Source organism: Triticum urartu, chromosome 3A (assembly GCF_056163025.1).
Source record: "Triticum urartu cultivar PI428250 chromosome 3A, HENAU_Tu73, whole genome shotgun sequence".
Lineage (NCBI taxonomy): Eukaryota > Viridiplantae > Streptophyta > Magnoliopsida > Poales > Poaceae > Triticum > Triticum urartu.
The window spans coordinates 732,824,392-732,837,344 of NC_141875.1; the positions used below are offsets into that span (position 1 = coordinate 732,824,392).

A 12,953-nucleotide genomic window follows, 5' to 3' on the forward strand; every position below is an offset into this window, starting at 1 on the left:
TGTAACAATCTCGATGATTTGCGTTGCTCCGTTTTTATAAAAAATGGGGCGGGGGGAAACCCCTTTCGAAAAAAAAGCGATGGGTGGGTCATAGAGGACAGGTGGCAGAAGAGAGAGGCGACTTACGCATCGCTGTTATCAGCCCGGTTGAAAATAAACGATTTCCTTGTAACATGGCGTGACAGGTTGTGTCACGCATGTAGTTATCTCTCCCTCTATTTCCTCTTGTAGTCTAAGTTATATCTGTAGACTATATAGATTGGTTAGGAGTTCTCCGTTTAAACTTCTATATCAAGTCTTTTGTTTCTATTCTACCGACTATGTAAAACCTACGGGAGGGTTTCTCTCGTACGAATAATTACAAGGAAAAGCGGGGCTCTCCTCGGACGGTTGAGAGACGCTTCATTATTCTCTACATATCTATGAGGCTACCTACGCCTCCCATCTCCAGAACCCATCCCTCCCCTCTGCCGCCCCCATGCGGGCGGTCGAGGGGCCCCAACCTTAGCCGCCGGGCTATCTCCATCCCATTCTTCCCCTCTGCCGCCGCTGGAGGAAGCCGCCGGACTAAGCCCAGGCGGCTAACGGCGGTGGCGGAGGAGTCTCTCCTTCTCGAGCGCGAGGGTGGCGCGGGGCACCTGGGCAAGAGGAAGTGCGCCCCCCAGATCCGAGCCTCCGCAGCGATGGCTCGCTCCCGGTGGCGAGCGACGGCGGTTAACTAGTGGTGGAGCTGTTGCATCTGGCCGCGGCGCTACGACACCTCAGACCGGCGGTGGCACGTAAGGCTTTGGTGGGCTGGTCTGCTGCGGGCGTGGTTGACCCTCCGGTCAGTTTTGATCTGGCCAGAGTGGCTTGCTCGCTCCTGGGCGGCAGAGATCGGTGATGGTCTATGCACACGATGTGAGATGGAGGTTCATCGAGCGGATCCGGGTGAAAACCTCGTTCTCGGCTTGTTGCCGAGACCGACGATGGCGGCACTTTTTTGTCTCGTTACCTTCTTCAAGGCATTGCCGTGGAGAAGCTCCAAGCCTGTATCCGCTACCTCCGGGGGAAACCCTAAATCAGTAGATCGGATGACGGTGGCGCTCTGGTGTTGTTTTCCCTTGGGGTGTCATTCTTGGAAGTGTACACGGGCTCGTGGGACCAGTGGACGGTATTTTGGTGGAGCGGTGCTTCATCTTACTCACTGACGGAGGCGGATCTCGGCGACGTGGCGGAGTGGAGACCCGGTGTCCGATGCGCGGAGATGGACTCACGCAGGAGGAGGGCGCTGTCTGGCGCCATGGTGGCGTCGATGGCGGAGAGGCCTGGCAAGGTCGGTGTGTTAGTTTCTGCTCTGAAGATGGATTGATGGAAGACGGCGGCGACGACACATGAGAGTGCGTCGGACCAGTTTGTACCCCAAACCCAGTATGTGGCTCGGTTGGGCCCTCCGGCTTTAGATGTTATGCTTTGGTGTGATGCATGTTTGGTATTAGGCTTGGACTATCGACACCCCTTCATCAAGTGGTTAGGAATAGCAACAGTTGATTTGCTAAGATGGTGGCTTCGGACAAACTAATACACTAGTTTATATAAGCTCTTTGTGAATAATTAATAAAATGGTTGCATGCATCGTCCAGATGCAGAGGCCGGAGCTAATGCTTCTTTTCCAAAAAAGAGTGGTATACATAGCCCCTCTCTTCCTTCACATCTATTAAACTTCCTCCCATGGCGTCATCCTCCTCCGCAACCTCTTTAAGCCTCAACTCCTAAGTATCCGAAAAACTTACCAGAACCAACTACGTCCGAAAAACTACATCCTATGTACGGCTACCTAGATAAAACCAATGTAGTAATGTAACAAATCAGTGTGTCGTGATAAATTGTGTACTGGGGTGATCCCCGAGAGCCTTCATTTTGTAAAAGTTCAGGGTATTAACATGCGTCATCGGCTAGTAGGAGACATACTGCTCGATTATGAGCTGGCGTCTGCGTTCTTCATACGTCAGAATCAAATTCCGCACATGAGTTAACGACACAATATTGACTACTCGGTCCCTTCGAAAAATTATTGTTTTTTTCATTCACTTTTGATCTGTACTCATTTCTACTTGCTTATCCCACAGACGCTGGCACTAGCTGACATCCAAATCTCCAATTTGAAGAAATACAATTCATTAGCTAGGAAATTCAGTATTCAGTACATCCTTCGTAGACTACACTGACGGAAAACAGCTTTGAAGTAGGCCATCGCCCAGTTAGCTGTACACTCTGTATCCATGCATACCTGTCGATCGGCATCCCATCTTTTCTCAACGCCGTATAAGCCCATAAATTCACTCCGCCTCACATCTAGAGCGGAACTCCCTCTGTAGAAATATAAGACCTTTTAGGTCACTAATGTGTAGTACATGGATATAGAGAGGACACCAGAGAGCCAAAACGTATTCAACAATTTAATTGTGTTTTCAACGTAAATTGGCCGGCTTTTTATTGGTATGCAATGAGCAGTAGAACGTGGAAAATCGAAAAAAAACAACGATCAGCCGAGGCTGTTGAGTCTTTACATGTACGAAATAAAAAAAAAGGGAAAATATTGAGCATCCACAAAAGACCGAACATGTACGATCTGGATAACACTTAATTTTTCTGTAAGAGTTGCATGAAGGTGATAGCCAAAAGACATAATACCTCATGGTGGGCAGGGTCATACATCTCATCATAATTAACATGATTGTTGTGATTAGTAGCACGAAATGACAAAATAGAAGTAGGACCGAAACAAACTCGACTAAAGATCTGGAGGTAACATCCACATGGGAGGATCACGATCACCACTGAACGAAACATACACATAGTACCCTACAGACGTGATTCCCTCCACGCCATTGTTGTCAACGCTTTCGTCTTCCTTGTAGTACACACAACAACCCTTGTTGTTGGAGCTCGTCCAGAACTCCTTAGCCTTGTGAGGCACTGATTCTTTATATATGTTTGTAGGATGTATGATGGGAGTAGTAGATGTGGTTTCTCCGCAGGCCATCACGCTCACCGGTCGACACGTGAATCGCCTTGGCACACATGGGACTCAAAAACAAAGCATAGTCACCCAGGCTTGTCAACTCTTCCCACTTGTACATACGATGTGGCATTGTTCCTTGAGTATCATCAACAACGAGCTCAAAAACTGAGAAATAAGGGCCGCTGATGTTGCACGACCACGGCGATGGGCCCCAGGTCCTCATAGTCGCCACCACAAGCTTGCCACGTAGCTCAAGAATGTACACGGCATGGGCATTTGGATCTTCGTGACCCGGCCAGTAGTGGTTCTCTATGACCATCTTGCTTTGCATATACAACCAGTGGGGAGTGAACACGAGGACACCGCAGTCGTCCAAGCTGGCCTCCAACTTGACGATCCCATTGGTAAACATCATACAGTAAAGATGGCCATTGCAAAAGGCAATATCCCTGACGCTGTCCCCATGAAAGCTTTGTGGCGTCCATGCGCACCTTTGGCGGCCAAGAGCGAAAATCACGAGTTGAGAAGAGTTTGTGATGGCGGCGAGGATACAGCGGCTAGACGTGGGTGGCGAGGAGATTATTACCTTCCGCGGCACAAACCGGTTATGATAGCACTGGCGTGCCATGATCTTGTGTTGCTTTGCTGTGAGCGTCCTCTCGTAACCGGAGACAAGGTTCACGATCCTCAACCGGTCCCTTTCCCAGGAGGCGACCCAGCCGCCTTGGTGGCTACCAACGAAGCGCCCGCCGGTGGCCTTGGCTGGGAGGAGCATGAAGCGTGGAAGGACCGCGCCGGCTTGGAGGCAACACAAGTGGTTCGCCTTGTCGCGGCTGCTTGGGTCGATGATGAGCCAAGGAAGGACGTGTCGTGGCTGGTGCGTTGACGCGACGGCGTGCCACGACGTGCACACTGCTGCGAAGGAGGCGCGGTCCGCTGGATCACCAGCGATGAGCCTGAGGTAGATTATGTTGAGGAGGTCATCGGGGAGGCTGGGCCACCGCTCTTCCAGTGCCGCGGATGACGACCCTCGGATGCTGCTATCGCCGCCGGCGGCCGTACTGTCGGTCGGCTCATCCATCTTCGTTTTGCTGCCAGGGCTTCTTGGAACGTGCAGTCCTGTCTCCTCTGGTACTTGTTCTTGTGGTTGTGGGTCAATCGACGGTACCAGTCCTAACGGGCGACGACGCGGAGGCAGTAAAGGATCCGAACACAACTCATACTCTTAGGAACGTTGGAAACCTGAAGTCATGCACAAACGTGCGCTCGTTTCCTCGCCAAGCCGAGCCGTCGCCGCCGCGTGCGCCTACGTGCACGATTTCCTCGCTCGCGAATTCGGCGCCTTGCTAGCTACTCCCTCCGTTCCAAAATAGACGACTCAACTTTATAGTATAAAGTTGAGTCATCTATTTTGGAACGGAGGAAGTAGCTAGCTTGTGAGGGCATCTACACGCATGCGTGCACGTCTTTTTCTTACAAGTACGCTTGCATCCAAATTATAAAAAATAATACAAAGTGCTTGATCTGTATAAGCACACACTAACACACGCACTAATAACCAGAATAACAAAGAGCATCCTAAAACAACCAGTAAATCACAAAGATTTTTGGAGCGCTGTGTCTGCATCCCTAGACCTTGCGAGAAGACCCCTGCAACACAAGCATTGGCAACCAAACCTAAGCAGGTCATCATCTGTACACCACATACCACTTCATCTACAAAGAAAGAGAAAAAAATTCCAAAGAAAAACAAGTTAAAATAACACATCATATATAATCCACGTAAACTTTCATCACTCATATACCCAAAAGCATTCTTCACTTCCATGATGCAATATGCTCCACCTAAGTATAGTTGCTCCAGAAACGGCTTTCAGTTTTACCAAAGGAAGCCCCATCACATTATGATGTCTTCGACCTGATCAGTTACATGGTAAATATCAGTAACCTGGCGTTACAGTGTAAGTATGGCAGGTTGAAAGGAAAGGAAGAAAACAGTACGCTTACCAAAGATAGGTATGCACACTACGTGATATGGCCCTTTAGTGTCTTGAGCTCTTCAACTTTCTAGGGTTCATATGTTCTAGGCCAACAAAGATAGGTAGCCTCCCTCCTCTACTTCTCCTCTTCTTCATTTTAACTTCAAGGGTTCATATGTTCTAGGGCAGCAACGATTTTTCTTTACTATTTTCTTCAGTATTTTCTGCCAATATATTGGATGATAATGGGTAGACATGGCATTGTATAGTCCAATTCTTATTTAGTTTTATTTAGGCCAATTTTTTGTTTAGTATTTTTTTCTATAGTTAATTTTATTATATTTAAGATTATTTGGTTATTTTGCAATATTTAGGGTTATTACGACTATATTTAGGTTTTTAAGGCTAGATTGTCTTATATATTGAAAATATAATGATTCACAAAAGAAGAATTGCTGCTATTGATCCAGGAAACACATTACTAAGAAACCATATTTGTTTAAGGCTAAACAATAAGTGCTAATATATAGTTAATTGAGAACATCATCACCTTTCAACTTTCGGGATCAATACCAATCACCTAGGGTAGACACGGCAGCAAAGTATATGCACACTAGAAGTAGAAATAAAAATGATCAACATTTATATACAAAGATTGTATGAACTTGAGTTGCTGTGTAAGTGGTGCCAAAGCTGGCCACATATGTCTCTTTCTATTACAAGGAAACTCCGAGTGGCCTATGTTGCCGGAATGTTGACTCATTTCCAGAAGCTCAATATGTCATGTTTTTAGCAATGGTCATGCTGAAATTTTTTCCGTGAATTTTGGCATGACTTCTGCAAGAAAGTAGGACATATCGAGTGCCCGTGATTTGCCGGAACGGGGATTAAACGACATTCCAGCAAAACATATGCCATTTTTTTGTGTCCTTACTCCATGTATGTAACGGGTTGACTTTCAGTCTCTTGGGGCTCCTAGTGTGACTTTCAGAGAGGAAGAATCCCAACTGTTGTCATGAGGGTCGCCTCTTCTTCTTTTGCAGGTGCTAGACATTTTGGTGTAATGCACTTTCGAAAGAAAAGGAGGAGCGACCATCAGCGACGGTCAAAATATCTGTGAGGGGGTGTCCACAATATACTACCGAAATATCAGAGAGGAAGAATCCCAACTGTTATCGCGGGGGTCGCTTCTCTTTCGTTTCCACGTGCTAGCCATTTTTGTGTAATGCACTCGAGAACGAAGGGAGGAGCGACCATCATCAATGGTCGAATATGCCAGAGAGGGAGTGCCCAACATATACACCACGCGAGAAGTGACTTTTCAAGGAAGACTCGACAGATCAAAAGTCAACCCGTGCTGAATAGTGATATGTGTGTTGAGTTCCTGGTAATTGTCGTGGATTAATAATCTTTGAATTATAAACACATAAAATGTCTAACGATGATAGGATCCCTAAATCTGATTACTACGGCGACGACCAAGGTATGTGTGATAGGCATCACCTAGAAAACGGTAGACATTTCACCAACAAGATGGACGAGACCTTCGATGTTTTTACGGTATGTAACGACGACAAGTATTGACTTGTGCTTCTTTGCATAAACGTGTAATTAAGCATATATGACTTGTGCTTCTTTGCTTCAACGTGTAATTTCTGTTTTTTCAATTCAACTAGAACATCCCCTGCCATGCAAGACTGTTTTTCTTGGAGAAGCTGGATTTCCAAGAGAGTGACAATATGGAGACGAAGATAGCTCACCATAGGACTCACAATTTTTGGGTTAAGCTCTACAATGCAGTTGATCACTCACATTTTTGTTGCTCAAATTGGAGAGCTCTATGCAAAGCCTATGGATTTAAGGAGTATATGCAAATAACCTTCAATATTCGTCCCGAAGATGATATTGAAGATAATATCGACATTTTGGTGGATGTGGATATGCTTCCAGTACCTCTATGTGAGTTTGTTAAATAAATTTGTTAAGTAATTTATATTGTATATTTAAAAATATTCAAGAAATGTACGGAAGGTAGTAGACAAAACATACTACAGTTACGGCTCTGGACTAACTTGCGAGGAGAAAAATCATCTTGTCAAATTTATTAATGATGTTGAGACTTTCAAGAACAATTATGAAATTAACCCAAATTATGTTCACGCGCCACTAGTCCACGTGTTCAACTATGGTAACATCCGTGAAAATAGCATGGTAAGATTTTTTACTATTATGTCACCAGTGCATCTTTTGCATACATTGTTCTTACGCTAAACTATATTGCTAAGCGTTATTATGATGTTCTTCAATAGAAAATCAGGAAGGATTGTGTACCTCATCTGATGCTTATGAAAGGTGCCATGTATATTATTAGCTTACAGTCAACTCTGCCTACAGTTCACCGCAGTGCATACTCAATTTCTCAAAGAGATGAAGACCTCACAATCAAAGGATGGAGAAAAAATATAAATGATCGCAGGGAACTACTTGGAGGCAACGTGATGCGCAGACCAAAAATTGGAGAAAGGTGGATCGCTATTCTCCATAATGGAGATTCAGGGGTTAGCCTATTTTATGCTATTTTACCTTAGAGAGAGTAGCAGGTCCTATCTAGTACTCATCATGTGCTCAGAACAATTAGCTAGTAGGTTATGACTATGATGATGAGGAGGAGTTGTAATTATGATAATGGTGAGTTATGTGCTAGAATGATGAGTTGTTATATGACTAAGGTGATGAGGAGGAGGACTTATTATTATGATGGTGGTGATGGTGATGATGATGATGATGATGATGATGAGTTGTTGTTATTATTATGATGTTGAATTGTTATTATGATCATGATGAATTATTATATCAGTGGGTGAATGAAGCGCGGATTAGATTCTAAACCAAACTTGGTCAATTTGGATCCATCCACTTGAATCCTACTAATCCAAACTTGGTCACTTTGGATCCATCCACTTGAATCTAATCCATATTTCTTTCAGCCACTGATATAATAACTCATCATGATCATAATGATATAACGATCTCTTAATTGGTACTGTATCAAAACTTCTATAACGATGTATAAATATAGTATAAAACAAAAGAAATGAAATACGGACGAATAGTAGTAGCACGGGGCAGGGGAACACGCTACTAGTACTTAGCAGTGGCGCGGGGTAAGGGCACATGCTACTAGTGCATAACAATATATAGCGCAGGTATAAACCTAGTTATTTCTGCTAAAAGTTATATGTAGCACCCTAGGGTTTTCTCTAGTAGTGTTGTCCTCTGTCAATAACAAAGAAAACCTAGATGCTAACCAATCGATCGAGTCCGCCGCTGCGCCTCTGCTTGCCGTCATGGCAGCCGGGAGCAGACCAGGATACTGCCGCAGTGCTGTCGAGCCTCTCCTGTTTCAATCTTGCCGATGTGTTGTGCATTGGAGTCCGCCGGTGATCATATTTAATCAAGCATTCTAAACCGCTTTTGGTCCTTGAGCATGCCAATCTAAAGGTAACTGCTATACATACGAGTCTAATTTCATCTCGATAACAATCTAATAGCCTTGATTAATGGGAAAGTAGTGGCTGTACCCACCTTTGGTGCACCCATGGAATGAACAGTAAATTCGAAAGAAATAGTAAAAAAATAAAAAAAAATCTGAAACTTGGTGGATGTGATTATGAGCTAATGTTTTGGGTGCTTGCAAAGTTTGGTCACCAAAAAACATCAAATGATTTCCATACAAAACGAAATACAAATGATGTTGTGCACCCATGTTACTGTTCACATGTTTTCAGCACAAACTTTGTTTTTTTTGTACAGATTTCCTCGGATGTTATTTCGCCACCAAATTTTGCAAGCGCCTAAAACATTTGCACATAATCACATCCACCAAGTTTCAGAATTTTTTGAAATGTTTTGCTAAGTTTTTTATCGTGGGTGCACCGGGGGTGCAATGTGCGTGGGTATAGAACAACCACACTCTTGATTAATTGGAGCATTACATACAAGGTCTAATTAATTAGTATACCATGATGTATAATTTTCAAACTATTTGATATATTTTTCTCATAGTTCTGTTTCATCTAGTTCGCAATTATCTTTCCCTATAATAATAATAATAATAATAATAATAATAATATATATAATCTATCCCTAATCTATCCCTAATAATAAAGTATGGATTGACTCCATGGGTTCACCGTCACAATACGCTTTTTCCCGTAAGTTTACACTTTCACTTTGAATTTAAAACATATACGTGAGGTGGTACTAATTCACGGAACCACGTACCACGTCGTGTGCATCGAACGATGCCCGCCCGTGCGCTTCGGCCCAGTAAATCAGGCCCACATATCCCGTTTGAGCGCAGCCAGCAGCAAAGAATCGCGAGTAGATGGCGACGGCGACGACGACGGTGCAGGCGCAGCCAGGACTCGACGCGCGCGAGTGGGACGAGGGGGCGTACCGGCAGGGCATCCTGCGGGAGCGCGACCTCTCCTGCCGCACCCTCTTCCGCACCGTCTTCTACGACCACCGCGACGAACCCGACCCACACGTCCTCCTCGCCGCCGCCTCCAGCAACGGTCCTTCTCGCTGTCTTCCTGCATCTCCTCCTCCGCCTCCGCCCACGGCGCCCCCCAGTTTTCGCCTCACCCCTCCCCCTCCTCCCCCACTCCCTAGTCTATTCTGTGTGTACAAACACCCCGTTCCCCTTGATTTGATTCAGCCGGCTGCCACCGCGCTGGTCGACCCGTCTGCATCATCCAAGCACATAGTGGCGCCGTCTATGACGCCAAGTTCTACAACGATCTGATTCAGCCGCTACTCTTCAGGTAAAAGCCTCTTGTTTCTGCCAAGGGTGTTCTCAATCAAGAAGGAAAATTTACAACGTGGTCTATGATTTGTGACAGCTGCGGGGATGACGGCCACATTTGGGGTTGAAGATGGCATGAGATGTAGAGCTGCTTTCTGCCACTCTCTCTACAAATTAATGTACCAGAGCTCTCATTCGTGGCCCGGTTTGCTAGATTAGCTGGGATTGTGCTTAACCACCTGTTCTTACATAGATGTACTTTCAGTAAGAAGAAAAAGCTATTTTTTTTACCATTGCATCCCCCCAGGAGATCATGTTGAACCAATACTTGACTTGGTTAACCCTCAGCATGAGCAAGATTCTATACTAAACAATAATGTAGTATGTTCCTGAGGAATACACCAGTTCTGACAGTTCTTTGTTCCTGAGGAATACACCAGTTCTCTCGACCTCCATACTTTGATATATGTTTCTGTCAATTTCTAGAGGCCATTGGGGTGCACGGTCTCCAGTATCAGAAAATAATGCCATTGCAATTAGCAAACAAGTCAATACTTCATATTTGCATACTTTCACACTGTTTGAAGAAAGCAAGTAGCACACCAGCCTCTTATGTGCATTATGTCCTCATTCTTCTTGTAGAATGCCTGATTCCTTATGCTTCTGTTGGGTATGATTTTCTCCACTATGCTTCTTTCAAACATGATGGATCTCTTTTCGCGGCAGCCGGTGATACACCAGTTCTCTCGTCCTAAAAATAAAGAAGGAAAGAAGGGTTTTCCGGGATTGACAGCAAAGAAAAATAGGAAAGTGGGAACCCTTCCGGTAATAAGAAGGAAAGGAGGGAATTTGGGGATTGAAAGCAAAAAAAAGGGAAAGTGGGAAGCTGTCCCGTAATAACAAGGAAAGAGGGATTCCGGGAAAAAAAACTGGGAAGCCAGACGTCCCGTAATAAGAAGAAAGTGTCCTAATAAGGAAGAATGGAGAGAACAAAGAAGGAAAGGAGGGATTCCAGAATTGATAATAAAGAAGGAAAGGGAGGGATTTCTGGGATTGACAGACAAACATAGCCTGGTTATTTTTTGTCATTTGTTTTGTCCCGTCATGAGTTGATTGATCTCTAAAAAGATTGTGGGAACAACGTAAACCACCTAGAAATCAATCAAAAGTCTTCCCCCCTCAAAAAAATTTCATCCTCTGCCACTAGCTATAATCCCATGAACGAAGTTTTACCCCGTCCATAACTCGAGAGAAAATTATGCTAGAATTATTTATTTATTTTTTATAATCACCGGGAAAAATTATGTTAGAAAATACTATGTCTAAGTCATAATAAAGAAATTGTTTATTTATTGTTCATGTACAATAAATTTTTGAGAATTATAATGAAAAAGATAGTACCGGTTAAAAATAGGTGCTTGATTGTTGGGCACGAATAGTGCTATGCTACAGTCCCTAAACCTAGCCAACATTGGTTCATGAAAATTCGTGTTACCTCCGTAGTGAAGCAAAAAATATTGTACTAAAATTGACTTTACTATTTACGGTATAATGCGATATGTTTTGGGCATCACTAAGCAACTCCAACAAAGGCATGAAGAGATACTCACAACCAGATAGATATTTCTATGATTTAAATTCCACACACCTTTAGTACACTTCTGAAATACGTTCATATTTTTTCTGCAGTACATATTTTCATGGCAGGATGGAGGATTTCAAAGAGTTTGTTCATGTCATCATGCCTGGCGGTGTGTCCTGGAATGAGAGGGGGTCTTGAGCAATTGGGTTAGGAAAGTGTGGTTTTTTTTCACCCGTTGCAACGCTTGGGCATTTGTGCTAGTAATAATAATAATAATAATAATAATAATAATAATATATATATATATATATTATTTATTATAAAATAAAGCACGGATTGACTCCGTGGGTTCACCGTTACAATACGCTTCCTCCCGTGATTTTACGCTTTCAGTTTGAATTTGAAACATATTCAAGGTGGTACTAAAACTGTACAAAAACGTTCAGCTGAAGAAACGCTTCCAGACTCCCGCTTGGGGCTCCCGCTTGGGCTACGTTCACAGCGCCCACCTAGGCCTGCTCCCGGTGCGCTGACAACTGGCTGGGCTTCAACCTGATCTATTTGGCCTCTCATAAAAGATTCGAACCGGGGAAGGCCAGGCTTCAATCCAGCCTTCGTACGATTGAAAGACGAAGCAAATAATCAATCTGAGATTAAGTTAGAGTTAATCACGCGTCCCGTATATGTATCAAAGCCTACTACCTAACCAAATATCACCACTTTTTACATCGAACCATATCTCCTCTCTCAAGTTTCCCTGCTTCCGGGATTTAGGGCTTCTCGCCCCCGTATATGTGCAGGAGGCCTGTATCGAGCGCATCGTTGGTGCTAAGGAGGGGCTGATGCGGACGGCGCGTGTGGCCGTAGGGAGGCGTTCTCCACTGCCAGATGCAACCACGTTTGCCGGGCTTGAAACCGTGGGTTGGGGCGCTGGGTGGCCCCGTCCCCCGCCGTTAGTCGTAGGCTACCTCTTCCGGCCCCGGATGCCTCTTCGCCTGCTCCTAACCTCCTGTTAGCTCACTCTAAGCAAGGCCCGTCTTCGAAGATCACCGTCGACTGGATTGAGTGGAGCGTCTCTGGTGGCTTCATGGCAACAAGATGTGCACACCGTCGCTCTTCTCCATGGTTTGCTCACCCTCGCAGTTCATGGTTTTCATCCTGATGTCCTTGCACGTACAGCCGTCGCGCGTGGCCTGGAGCCTGTCCGGTTAGCCGTAGGACCCTGCGCTTCCACCGCTCCTCTTCTAGTGAGCGCCTCCATCTCGCCTGCTGATGCTGTAGTCGGTGGTCGTCTTGTTCCTCCCTCCACGAGCCTACAGGCTGGCATGCTGCCGATCCCTGCATGAGCACGCTGTCGAGTACTACTTGGGCCAGGAGGTCCAAAGACAGCGCCCTCCATGGCTTCAGCAATGGTAGAATTAGTTCAGTGTGTTCATTATCATATCATACCACCAGCAGAGTCATTTGTATTATGAGATTAGTAATTTGAGATTTTGCTTTAACTGTTGCAATTTAAAGGAGGTAAAGAAACTTGGACATTTAATTTTCTTTGAATTGAGCTCGCTCTTGACATAAAAAAAA

At 44.8% G+C, this 12,953-nt stretch overlaps 1 protein-coding gene and 1 pseudogene across 1 annotated transcript; one reads left to right on the top strand and one right to left on the bottom strand.

Annotated features, from left to right (window-relative positions):
* Positions 1 to 2,966: 2,966 nt before the first annotated feature.
* Positions 2,967 to 4,085, bottom strand: LOC147982377 (uncharacterized). The gene has a single exon (XM_087516289.1). The coding sequence runs from the start codon at positions 4,083 to 4,085 to the stop codon at positions 2,967 to 2,969; it is 1,119 nt and encodes a 372-aa protein (XP_087372415.1).
* Positions 4,086 to 9,370: 5,285 nt separating this feature from the next.
* On the top strand, positions 9,371 to 10,388 carry LOC125547364 (THO complex subunit 6-like; annotated as a pseudogene).
* Positions 10,389 to 12,953: the final 2,565 nt, after the last annotated feature.

Coding starts and splice junctions, on each gene's coding strand:
- LOC147982377 (XM_087516289.1), bottom strand. CDS start 4,085: ATGGATGAGCCGACCGACAGTACGGCCGCCGGCGGCGATAGCAGCATC.